The 14,114-nt window shown below is 25.9% G+C and overlaps 2 protein-coding genes and 1 long non-coding RNA gene across 3 annotated transcripts; 1 reads left to right on the plus strand and 2 right to left on the minus strand.

Annotated features, from left to right (window-relative positions):
* Positions 1–812: 812 nt before the first annotated feature.
* Positions 813–6,062, minus strand: LOC113553838 (NADH dehydrogenase [ubiquinone] iron-sulfur protein 4, mitochondrial-like). The gene is made up of 4 exons (XM_026957381.1): positions 5,858–6,062; positions 5,552–5,714; positions 1,224–1,399; positions 813–1,156 (listed from the first exon to the last, which is right to left on the minus strand). The coding sequence occupies exons 1-4, from the start codon at positions 5,926–5,928 to the stop codon at positions 976–978; spliced, it is 591 nt and encodes a 196-aa protein (XP_026813182.1). The 5' UTR covers positions 5,929–6,062; the 3' UTR covers positions 813–975.
* A 68-nt stretch (positions 6,063–6,130) lies between these two features.
* LOC113553837 (probable protein arginine N-methyltransferase 6) lies at positions 6,131–7,642 on the plus strand. The gene is made up of 3 exons (XM_026957380.1): positions 6,131–6,265; positions 6,342–6,578; positions 6,713–7,642. The coding sequence occupies exons 1-3, from the start codon at positions 6,209–6,211 to the stop codon at positions 7,496–7,498; spliced, it is 1,080 nt and encodes a 359-aa protein (XP_026813181.1). The 5' UTR covers positions 6,131–6,208; the 3' UTR covers positions 7,499–7,642.
* Positions 7,643–7,731: 89 nt separating this feature from the next.
* LOC113553839 lies at positions 7,732–11,123 on the minus strand. The gene is made up of 4 exons (XR_003405216.1): positions 10,605–11,123; positions 10,230–10,540; positions 9,958–10,152; positions 7,732–7,864 (listed from the first exon to the last, which is right to left on the minus strand). It is a non-coding gene; the product is annotated as an uncharacterized LOC113553839 (long non-coding RNA).
* Positions 11,124–14,114: the final 2,991 nt, after the last annotated feature.

The following is a 14,114-nucleotide window of genomic DNA, read 5'->3' on the forward strand; positions in this document are numbered from 1 at the left end:
TACTTGGAATTATTAACTTATCATTAGCGTTATTCTACTTCTACGTTTTGTAAGTATACCTATGATATTCCGTAGAATTTCTTAATGCTAAATGCATTAAATCCTCGTGAATTTAATATTTTACGTATTTATTTGTATTTAAATACGAAACATAAAAACGTGGATTTGAAATGCTTTATTCTAAAAGTAGTTGAAATGTACTTGAAATAAAAATAAAAAGTGTTTGAAACTTAACAAGTATGATAATTAATAATCTAACTATACACTCACATTGTAATGTTGTAGATACGGTGTAAGTACCTATTACCTAATTTTTGAAAAGTGTTATCACATTTTTATTGTGAATACCAGAGTATGCATAGCAATATTATTATATACCTAGGTAGGTTTTTTTTAAGAAACCTTTTTTTTATTGCTAGTTTAGTTTTTTAAATTAACAAACTTATTATAACTGCACTCTTGCTGGTTTGAGGTAGTCGTTCAAGTCTTCAAGATATTATTATATTAATATAGTTTTACGTATGTACAAATACAATTACTAATTAATACGTATAAAATAATATTATTTTCACGTGTTTCATGATAACAGTACTATCGAGATTATTGATGTTGTACTTTTGGAATGACTTATTCAATCAAACAACTATTATTATGGTTATTATTATTATTATTATAAGAATCCTTTTGTCATATATTTGTTCTTGTATTTTCAATATTTTCAACTGTTAGACAGTTAAGTTTGATATATTACGTTTTGACATTTTGTATAATATTGATTTTTTTGTTAAAATAAAATAAAAAATAAAAAAAAATTGACACAAATTTCAACAAATGAGTATTGAATTTTATTACCCTATAAAAAACGGTGTGTCTAATTTACACTATAGTAACAGGTTTTAGATTGAAAATTAAATATATATATTTTTTTTTACAGGCATCGCTTTAACTATTATTACACAAATACTGTGTGTGTGTTTACTTAGTAGAAGTTCTTGTACGTTTATTCCATGAGAAGTTGTTTGCATAAGACTTTGATCTTATTGGCCTGGTCTTGGACTCAGCTTCTAAATACCATTTCCATCCGTTTTTCTCACAAAAATTGATGGCATCAGCTTTTTCAACAAACTCAATCTTCATGTTTGACAACGGATCACCACTAAAAATATAACCCATCTCATTATGTTTGTGTATTAATAATATCGTATTAAAAAAGATGAACTTACGTCGATGTCCAACCCATTAATGGATTTTCCCAACGTTCTCTGTTATCAAATTCCATCACCCAATTATGAGTGTTGTCGGTACCGGATTGCATGACATTTTTGGTAGCTTTACTGATTTTTACTAGACGAGTTTTAACATGTTCTTCAGGTACACCGGTCACAGAACTCAAATCTACCTAAATAATAAGAAAATTCAAAAAATGACAAACATGTGGATGTTGAAAATTTTACTGAGAACCTAAAATTTAAAATTAATTATTTTTAGCCCATACAAACTATTATTACTAAAATGAGACACAAGAAAATTACATAATAATTTAACATACAAATAATACTTTACTACAAAACTGATATAATATAAATATTAATTAAATAAATTTTTTTTTTTTTAAATAATTAAACATAATTAGAAAATGGATACATTGATCTTAATACTTATATTTTATATTAAAAGTAATAGTTTATGTTTAATTAAAATCTTCAAATTATAGCTGTTTAATATTTACGTGAACAAATATTATAATATAAATATATATAAAATATATATATATATAAATATAATATGTCACTGACAAAAGATTAAGAGAACGTCTCACCCGCAGCAGCTGTTCTCTCCATCTTACACACGTACGACATAGTAAATTTTCGTTCACCAGTTTTAATAGTGTGCTTTTAGTTTTATTGTTTATTCTTATCATTATAAGAACAAGAACATAATTATAAAAAATTATTTACATTTAATTTTTTTTTTTTGTGTGTGTGTAATTATATAATTTATTATTAAAATTATTATTCTACTTAAGTTTTAGTTTATAGAAAATATATTTAAAAATGTTTTTAACCTAAGCAAATTATTAAATATATATAGGTATATACTAAGAATTAATAAATGCATATTTCAAAAAATATTATTTAGGTATACCAGTTTTTTTTATTTATGATTATTTTAGTGAAATAATAGTAATAGGAAAAACAATATATGACCAATATTACTCTTATTTTGTCTGTTAAATTATAAGATCAATAGTTATTAATACTTTTACAATATACAGTTAAAGATGCAACTAGGTTTAAGACAAAACTGCTAGCAAAGATACAAATTACCTATGACTTCTTATAAAACTTAGTTGTTTAGTACTTACTTACTTATTATAATTTAAAACACCATAAATATAATACACCATTTTGATTTACATTAAAATCAATTTCAACAAAATTATTGTATAAAATATTAAGTTCATCGAGATAAAATATATTTTTTTGGTTTCTAAGACAATAGTTTGAAAATAATAATAACAGACTAATTGATATCTTAATTGCAAATGTGCTTTTGTTTCAACCTAGGTTAAATGTATGGTAGAATACTATTATCAATTTATTGAATTTTAGATAAATCCTCACAAAAAAAAGCAATATTTATCAAAATTAAAATTTCGTAATATTTTAAGAGAAATTTCAAATAATTTTTTAATTCAGTTGTCACACTAATAATATATAATAAATATTACAATATATTTGTGAGAACAAATTATTTCTTCGAAAAGTACTTCATAATAAAAATAATAATGGTTGATCAAAGGTTATGTATTTAGTCTTTAAAATTAAATTTATCAGATTTTAGTCAAAATAAACCCTAAAAGAAAATTAATAATACTTTATTCTAAACATTAATTAAGATTTAATTAGAAAATCAATTTAATAAAAAAATTAACATGAATTTAACTTACTTTTTCAGTAATTTTTAACTTCACCTCAAAGAAGTTTTGGTATTCAGTTATAACTAATAAATAATAAATTTACTTAAAAATGATTTTAAAAAAAAATAAAAATATTTAATAAAACCAAATAAAAATTATTTTATTTTAACTAATATCATCATTGATTATAAATTCTTACTATAATATTCAAAATAAACAAAATTTAAATTTAATCATCAAGATAAAGAAAATGTAATTAGTATAATTACTATAATTTGATAAAATGTTTGATTTTGATGTAATAAAATCTAATAAAACTAACAATATTTTTGGAATTTACAGAGAAATATACATTTTATAAAAATATGCCATGCGCATTTAGTAAGTTACCTAACAGTTTTAGGTTAATAATCTTGTATAATATAATTAAATATAAAATACCTTATAATAACAAAAATGTTAATAATTCATTGCATATTTAATTGTGATTAATAATAAGCAATAATTATTAATATGGACATTTTAATTCATGTAATAATAAACAAAAATATATTGAATTTCCACAAAACAGACATTATTACATTATTGATGTTTTAAGACAGGCATCTTTTTGATTTATGACAAATTATTAATTAAATTTTTATCACAATAAGAACATATTATTATATTAGTAAAATGTATAAAGTATAGTTATAATATTATAGAAGACATAAATTAGTATTATATAAATTAGTTTAAAATGATCTAACACTAACACAAATCACAATACTGTGGGTGCCCCTATGATTTAGGTTAACATGTATGTATGTTGTCAACAAAAAATCTTATTAAGATAATAAAGATTAGCAAACCTGTTATTGGTCTTTCCAATTCATTAAGCACTAGCCATTATTATTATATAGTTTTGTCAACTTAGTAGAAGGTAAAGCAGCACAGGTGTCCTGAGTGAGTACATAATATACAATTTTAAATTTTATAACTTTATATTTTAGTTTTAAATATTCTATCTCAATTATTTTATAATTAATTCGCTGTTTTCTTGCCAAGCATTATTCTATACTGTCCCAGGGATAAATAAAACTGATATGCCCACCTGCAGCGGATAGTAAAAAGCAACTTTTTTCTTACCAATTACAAGCAGAAATAAACAAATATGCAGTTATAATTTTATTATTATTAACAGTGAGTAAACCTATTTTTTGTTCTTCAAGTTTTTCAGCCATACCTTGCCTTCATCACTGCTTTTTATGGTTTTATAATATATAATAGCCGTTATCTGTCACTTCAATTCTAATACTCAAACAACCTGTGTGAGATCTAAAATAATATATGTGCAAAATTTAGTCTATTATAATCTATCACTTATTTTGCTTCTGCTAAAATATTTTTAATTGTCTTTTGTCAAAATTGATTGAATATTGTTTTATTAGATAAATGTCAACCATAAACTTTGCCACTTATATAATATAACTTTTATTTAATTTTATATTTATATAGAATAGCTTTATTAACCATAATTTATTACAAATTATTATAATGTAATACAAAAAATTAATATTCTATCATAATAACTATTTTATTATCTGTAACCAATAGCAATTATATAAATAAACAAAAAAATTTAATTTTTATTAGTTGAAATTAAGTTTATGTGTGAACCACCACCCTATATGGGTTAAAAAACTCCTTGTCAAGTAATTAATTGATATTATTTTAACTGAAGACGGTTCAGTAATTTTTAAGTCTAGAGAAAAACATTTAATTTTATATTTTATAATAATATAACATAAGTCAACATTCATAAATCATATTTTTAATAAATTATAATTTATATTACCTACTTTAAAATATGTACTTCTATTTTTCTTAACAGGATAAAAATTATATATCTCTGGGAATAAATTTTGTTTTTAATAAGGTAAATAATTTTAAAATATACTTAAGTACTAAAAATTTAAAACAATAATTGTATGTATTATTAGTTATATGCTACCAACATTAAAATTCTTTATAAGTGGATATTTTATTTTATTTATATATAGGAGTTTTACACATTTATGTTTTAACCAGCAATGTGATTAACACCTCTAATTAATTTTTTTAATTGAATTTCGCAACTAGCTAAATGTAAAAGATAAATTTATTTTGTTTCTATAACTAGTATTACACTGGTTCTACATCGGTAAGTGCATCATAAGCTTTGTAGATAAACATTAAAGGAAAATATTTGTCGATCAACCCAAGCCCAGAGACGGCAAGCTACAAAAAAATTCCAGTGGGTCGCTTAAAATATAGACCTGATTTTAGTAGTCCTAATTTTATTTTGATATAACAATGATAAATTAGTACAAACATTATAAGTAGAAAATAAAATCGAATCAAATTATTAAACTGTACAGTAACTGTAATTAAACGTTAGAAATTTTAAAACTCGGTAGACTGATACCATAGTGCTGGGTCGACCAATGAAAAACCAATGTAATTCCAACTTAAGAAATATTTTTTTTTGTGATTTGATATGCACATAAAAACCCAAGTACTCAATCGCTGGATAACTTAGTTAATAAATTAATAAATTATACATGTACCGATTTTAAATTCTACCATTTTTTGTGTAACTAAGTGACATACTTTGTTATCGACTTCGATGTAATTTTGAACACTTGTGTTGGCCGTCTTTCCAATGACATTATTAGTGTCCAGTAAGAGTGATTCTTTTTTGACATAAATTTGTTCTAATCCCTTGTCTTCTTTAGCCGATCGGACAGCGCCAGTGAACAACCCTCTCGTAGCCCTTTTTTACAAACGCAAATTCTATGTTAAACTTAATTGGTAACACAAAATGTTCTAAAATACTTATTTCAGTCAAGTGCATAGTATGTACATAATATATACATACCATACACTCATACACATATTATGTGTATCTTTACTTACGTCGTCGATGACGGCACGATCGCATTTCTGATCACTTTGCTTGCGGATCGATTGAATAAATTGAAAGCCATAATATGTGTTGGTCGCAATATTATTTTTTTCTTATTGTCTTATTAAAAGGTCGCGAAAAATTAAAAATAAAATCTTCTAATTGTCGCAGCCGAAATTTTCTATCCGTGTCCGTAGTCCGTACTACCTGATAGCGATTGTGGTATATCGCGATCTGCGTGATTGCCGAACGCTGATAGCGCAGCGGCCGAGATAAGACTACCTGTTTACCTTAACCCAATTACCAAATTTTACAGGTTATAAATATCACGCGCGCAGATTTTCAAACACAACGATTCTACCATGACCGATACCGATCCGGACGCGGATGCCTATTTTTCGAGCTATGGCGACCTGGAGGTAAATTTAAACCACCGCCGGCGGTCCCCCGTAGAATTTATTGGAATGTTCTCAGTGAATGTCGTGTGCGTTTCAGGTCCATAAATTAATGATACAGGACTCGGCTAGGACCGAGACGTACAAAAATGCTATCCTATCTAGCCGCTCGGTGTTCGAGGGTAAAATCGTGTTGGACGTGGGAGCGGGCACCGGGATACTGTCCATATTCTGCGCCCAGGCAGGAGCGACTAAGGTATTCGCGGTCGAAGCCAGCAAGATGGCCGAGATGGCCCGACAGCTAGTGGCCGAAAACCATTTTTCAGATACCATCGAAGTGTGTACATATATGTTAAATAATAATATCATAGTAATATATTAATTGTGTTATGAGTAATGAATAACGAGACTGCGCTTCCGGGCCGCGTAATACGATGCTAAAGACTGTTCTAATCGCACTTCCGTTTACAGGTGGTCTACGGCAAAGTGGAGGACGTCACTCTGCCCTATCAGGTAGACATTATTGTTTCTGAATGGATGGGATTTTACATGTTGCACGAGAGCATGTTGGACAGCGTTATCGTGGCGCGAGACAAATTCTTAAAACCAGATGGCCTGATGTTCCCGTCTCATTGTACACTCTATGCGTCTCCGTGTGCATTACCAGATCTCTATTCGGAGTGGGACAATGTCTGTGGTGTTAAAATGAGATCTTTCGCACAAGCTCTACGTAGTTTATACCTGAATAGACCAAAAATCATGAGTATTCAAGTTGAGAACATGCTCGCTCAAAATGTCAGTCCCATTGTAGAATTGAACCTTCAGAATTGTCAACCACAACAACTTGATAATATCGCAGCACAACGATATTTAACCATTGTCGAGAAGAGCGGAATTTACCAGGGAGTGTGTTTTTGGTTCGATGTACAATTCCCAACTACCGGTACCACCCTGAGCACTTCGCCTTCATCGCCAATAACACATTGGAAACAGACCATCATAGTACTGCCGACACAAATAGAAGTAGAAGAAGGTGATGCTGTAATGTTTAATGTACAATTTAATCGCAACAGTCCAAACTCAAGGCATTACAGTATCAACCTAGAAATGTTAGACTCTTTACACGAGACACATCCAAACCCATGTGATTGCAATCAAACAAAATGTAAAATTATCAAAACATTTTTATCTGTTACAAAAAATATTTCAGACGATGAGGATTCAAGTATTGATGACCAAAATGAGGACATATCATAATTTATGGTATTCAATGTCCATAATTTTTAATGATTTATTATGACAATATGCATATTACAATTGACTGTTAGTTAAATATAAGCAATATTTATTACGTAATTTACCAAAAAAAGAAAAATTAATTTTAACTTATAAAAAATAACTAATAGGTATAAACTTTGTTAATATTTTTGTCCAAATGCTTTCTAAGCAAATTTTAATGAATAAAAATGTTTTTTTTTCTGGTTTTAAATACCCTGCATCATAGATAAATACTTTTTGGTAACCTTGAATATTGCTGATCCATAACTTAAGAATATATTCCTTCAAAAAATATCCATCGTGCTCATTTATTTTTCTTTCTTCATATTTCCATTTGAAATCTTTCTATAAAAAAAAATAAATTAATAAGTAACAATAATAACAATTAATCGAATAGTATTAATTTATATTCTTTAAAATTATTATTAATGCCTTCTATAAAATTATAAAAATTTACCTGCTATAATATATACTATATACATAATAATAGTATATATATCAATATAATATATAAAAGTATTTTGACTAAAATAAACCATGATAATGAGGGATGTAAATAAATGACAGCATTACTATTATAAAAAAAATTTAGTTTGGCATTATTTGATAAATAGTATATTAATATATTAGAAATTTTTCATTTTTTTTTCTTTTTAAATTATAAGAAATATAAGTTATTCGTTTATAATATGCATTTAATTCAAAATATTAATATAACTAACTTTAAATTATCTTAATAAATTTAAAGTGTTCTACAATTAAAATAAAATCACAATTATTAACTAGACTTAGAGAAAATAAATTAGACCAAAACTCTGATGTTATTTTATTAGTTATGCTAACCTATTAAATCTCATTGATATAAAAAATTTGTTAATTTAAATTATTACTTAGGTAAAAGTGTAGTGTTCTTATTATATTATGTAAAAAAAGAACATATTTATTTAAATTTAGAACTAATTTTTTTTTAATTTGCCGCTTAATGATACTATTTATATACATATTCACAGAAACATAAATTAATAACTATGTAAGAATAATTTAAAAACAAACTATTTGATAATAAGGAATACATTGTTATAATAATATGAGCAAAAGATATATGAAAATGTTATTTTGGAGTTAAATCTTTTAAACATTTTAAATAGATAGTAGATACTAATCATCTTGACAATATATAAAATTAAATTAAAATTGTTTTGATGAGCAATAATAATTTAAGTTTAAAATAACATTTTAATAATTTAAACTGTTACTTTTCCAGCAGATATTTATAAAAATAATTTTCTTAATTTAATATTCTAGTATGAAAAATATTTAAATATTGTTTTCTTTATCCTTTAAATTATTTTTATTATTATAATAAATTCACTTTAAACTTAAAATGTAATTTAATCTTTAATTATATTGAAATGTTATTACTTATTAATAAAACCTGTATACTATTACTATTTTTTTAGTTGACTGTGTAATGATCCCAATACTTTGTGATACTTATGAAAATTTTGATTTACATACCTCTCTCAGATTTATAAGAAAAAAAAGAATTTTTAAGTAAATATTATGTATAACTAACAAAGTATAGTAAAATGTTTAACCTAAAGTTTTGTATAATATATAAAGTTTTACCTTTTCAATTGTCAAATAAAAATTACTATTCCACAATTAGATTTAATAGCGAACAAGTTTAGAGAGATAAAAAGTATATTTTTGAAATCATTCGTTAGATAGGTTAATTGTTATTATTAATTGTATTATTGCATTTGGCAAACAGATAAAACGTCCAGCTACCGATAAATTAAAGAATTAAATTGATATTATTATTCAAATTTCAGCCACAAATATTTACTATCCTTATCTTTTGTTTAACAATTGATAAATTTCAAGAATAAGTATTAGTATCCAATATTTAGTTCTCAAATTAGTTCTAACAAAAAAAAAAAAAAAATACAAAGTATGTGTATAAAATAAATATTTAATTAATTATTAATTGGTAGAAGATACCAACTTAATTTGTTAAAAAAATGTGAGATATTTGTTTGGGAAAGTACACCACAGAAACTACATAAATCAAATCGATGTCATTTCATCATTTCCTTGTTTATAATTTTTGATTTATAAAATGTTAACTGTGTTTACATTTTTGTGCTACTTTCATAAGATAAAAATTAATTTTAAAGCTATCTCTAATTAATAATATGTATAATATTTTTAGCAACATTTTTTTAATCTTAACTATAAAGAGTTAAAAAAAAATGATTAAAGCATAAAAGCTGCCCTTAATATTTTAATCCAATATATTATGTTTTAATTTATAATTAATAATACATTATATATAAATATATAATAATAAATTATTTAATTTTTTGACTAATACATCAGAAATTTTATCTAGGTTCCAATGTCAAAAAATCATTTTTGTTAGTTCATTCACTTACTATTTATATATGCTCAGACACATACTAAACAATGTACTTAAGTTATCCATTCCTTTAAATCTAAATTTCTTGATACATTCATATTTTTTCTGTTGTATTTAGTTAGATTATGTACCATGCAGTTAGTTTGATATAGTTAGGTAATCATCATCTGATGGCAGAATGTGTACATTATATCCATGATATTATCTCTTCCTAAATAAAAATAAAAATTGAACTTAACAACACATTATGATACTTACATTGAAATGTTACTCAGAGATCGAACTTACTTATTCTCTTCTTCCAGTACTGATTTAGTGAAACTATAAAACCTCATAACCTCTTTGGTTCTGGATTTCTTCAATCGGAACAAAACACGCGTGTCTTTGAGCCATGACAATTATTTCTTGTGCGCCTAAAATAGATTTTTACAAGAATATCGTGTAGACGAGGCAAAACTACGACCTGAGCCAGTGAAGCGTCGGATAAGCGTCATCATGTTACACTCGGCGATCAGTATTCGTGTCTTAATCATGTAGGACCTGAGGACGACGAAAGGTTAGCGGTAAACAACGTATTACACATGCATCAACGATCAATCCTACACCAAACAAACAAAAGGCGGTTGTACGGGGTAAAAATGTCGGTTATCGAAAATATCATACTTGTAATATTACACAGGCCAATGTTGTGGTGAGTTGAAACTCCAAAAGCGTGTAACCCGGGAAATTGGTAAGATGAAATCTTATTGGAATTTTCTCGACAGCGACTGAGGACGTCCATCACGGGATGGTGAACGGCGGTCTGGACTGCTAACGAACACTATACTGCTGTAGCATTACCTACAGTAAATCTGCAACTATTCAGTATTGTGCGATCTCATGCGCACCACACGGGTCTCCGAACGAAAATAATCGAATAATGGCAGACAGTGTTGAGCTTGTGGGGTGGTCGTTACGTGGATCATTTCCCGGTACTCAGTGGACGGTGGTGTACAGGTAGTTGGTGGGGCGCGAAGGGGGATGCAGATAAAACCACCCGCCGCCGAGTTCACCTATGAAGAGGGTCGAACGGGTCGGGATCTCGTTCACAGTCCAGCGAGTGCTTTCTATTATACATAATGATGAAAACTGAAAAGGTCAGTGAAGTGGGTATAGTCGGACGGCTTCCCGGTCGTCTTTTGTCGTCGTCGTTGTAGTACAGCTCGTCAATAATAAAGGTATCACAGATTTCGGTACCTATGTACAAAAAAACTGTTGGACCGACGCTGAATGACGGGCAATGATGTGTAATTACCTATTATATATATATATATATCATTTTAGAGATTGGTAGGGATAATTATGTAGGTAGGTCCTGATTTACGCATGTGCACGCGTGGATAATGTACCTATATAGATATAATATAATATGTAACATCTGAAATGTTTGTATTTGTGTATATTGATCGTTATTAGTGTTGCAAAAAATAACCACCATAAGAAATTTTGCAAAATTGCATGTTTAGTATTTAAAAAAAAAAAAAACTATTTTCCAAAATTATATTCTCCCAAGTACACTTATATATAATACATTTGCATTAAAATATCTATATTAATATATTTAAAAAAATGTATATTCAACATTAAGTCTATAGTATTGTTATTTGAATTGCATACTATTATTAAATTAGAAATTATGAAGTATATTTATTAATTACTAATTTTTATAATTTAATATTATTATTGTTATTGTGTGTCTGTTCGTTTTTTATTTTCATTGTCAATGTCACATAAAATCAGTAATCACATATAATATATCAACTTGTTTTCATATTCTCAATGTTGTTTTTCTTTATTTTAGTTTTATAATTTATAATTTATACTTCTGATATTTTAATAATGTAACATGTTTTCTGTTCTATTACATATCACAGGATATTACTGTATTAATAGTTTAACACTATTAACCCGTTTAGAATGAAAATTTAAAAAATACACACTACGACTACAGTACAAAACACAACAGAACATAATCAATTATAGGTACTTATTTCTAATTTCTATATTATCATAATTATATATACCTCACTACCTCTGTTACTTATTTTAGTTAAAATAATATTATTTATTTATACATCAGTTTAGATACTATTGTAACAAATATTGACTATTTGTAATCATTACTTATAATTTTTTTCAATATGAGTCTAAATTTACAAGACAAAATCACATTTTATAATTTCGTGTTGGCTTTATTCGTTTCAAAATTAAAATTAAGTTTTTGTCGTTAGCTTTATATTTATACAAATAGGTAAGTTTAATAATATAATTTACCAATGCTAAATAATAACCATAAGAGCAATAGTTTGGATGTAACCATTATTATAACCTTAATTGTATTTTTTATTTCTATAATCACGAGTATTTCTTTTATTATCAATTTATCATACGTTTAATAGTTTTTAAAATGTTAAATCTTTTTTGACGTGCAATAAATAATCTGATTTTGTATATTATTGAATTTTTATGTGTGCATTCAACAATATTTATTGCAACAGGCCTTAATTATAACTAGGTATATCAATTAAAAAAATTAAAAATGAGTTAAAACGATCTCTCTGTGATTAACACATAAATTTATTAAACTAAACAAAATAATAATTGTGTAAACTATTTGTATTTATATATGAAATAGCTGATACTTTGGATAGAAAGTATATAATTTCAACAAGACTGTATTAACTATAGTAACTATATACAAGACTATAAGAGTTATACTTTATTATAGAATGATTACTATAGTACGTATTGCGTGAATCACTAGCATCTTATTTTTGTGTAATTTTTATCAAATACCTATACAGCTATGAGCTAATAGAATATACTGCTCGTTTCTGGATTAAAAAATAAAAAAATTTCTCTCAATTTCAACTTCTCCTATATATTAATAATCTTTTTTTTTCAAATAACATCACCCTAATTAAATAGGTTTTTTTAAATTTTAATTATAAATATTTTTAGTTACACAATCTGTTCGATAGGTAGAACAATAAGTGAATGTGACGAGAACAAAAAAATTTCTTACTTAATGAAGAAACCTCCCTGCAGTGGAAAATATTCGATGTAGTTTTAAAATTTAAAAATTAATTTGCTATATAATATATAAATAATTATTTTTATTGTGGTTATAAGGTATGTCGACTCTTGTAAATATTGATTAAATTAAAAAAATTATACAATGAAATACATATGAAAATAATAAAAAATATATATTTAAATTGAAATTGAATATAGGTTTGTTTTATGATTAGCTAAACAATTTAGCATGAAAACTCGGTTAAGAATTTAAGACATTTATTATGTCTTAGTATCATTCATCCACGTTAAACAATGGTTCACCGAACGTCTAGAAATCAAATAAATAAAAAAAAAAAAATATCTATAACTTTGACTGTACAGTACTATTCACTATTATGTTTAAAATATATCTCGTTTAATACTTGTAGATCTCCGGCCGAATATCTTTGTTCTAAGCGTTTTCTCATTTCTAGATAAAATCGATAACATAAATATTATACATATTATATTATTTTGCAATTGAAACATAATACAACGGCGTAAAATAATCATTAGAGTCCGGATTTATATTTTGTTAAAACGTTTGAAATATGATGTTTATATGCAGCTAAAATTGATGAAATATTCCCAAAAATATTCTTGATATTCTCAAAATATTCCTAATATTCTCAAAATATTGATAATACTAACTAATAAGAAAAAAAATGCAATATGATTATTAATTATGATTATGAATTTATAATTTATCATTATTTATATAATTATATCTTATGTTACATTATTGTCTTATATATGCTGAATATCCTTTAATATAATCCAATATTACGGAAAATGCTAAAATATTCTATAATATGTACCATAAACTAAAATATTCTGAAATATTCTTTGAAGTCAAAATATGCACTAATATACAAAAAAAACTTTTTTTGACAGATTCTACAGGTTATGAAATGCAAACATTTCTTACTCCCATCCAACAGCTTATAAGCTTATAGCTTCATACGCTTGTTAAAAATATGTTTTTGCATAAAAAACCGGACTCTACTAATCATATACCATATATCAAAGCCTCGATTCTACTTTCTATGACCGTATAACGTTCATTTATTTTACGTA

The sequence above is a fragment of the Rhopalosiphum maidis genome, chromosome 2 (assembly GCF_003676215.2).
Source record: "Rhopalosiphum maidis isolate BTI-1 chromosome 2, ASM367621v3, whole genome shotgun sequence".
NCBI classification, from domain to species: Eukaryota; Metazoa; Arthropoda; class Insecta; order Hemiptera; family Aphididae; genus Rhopalosiphum; species Rhopalosiphum maidis.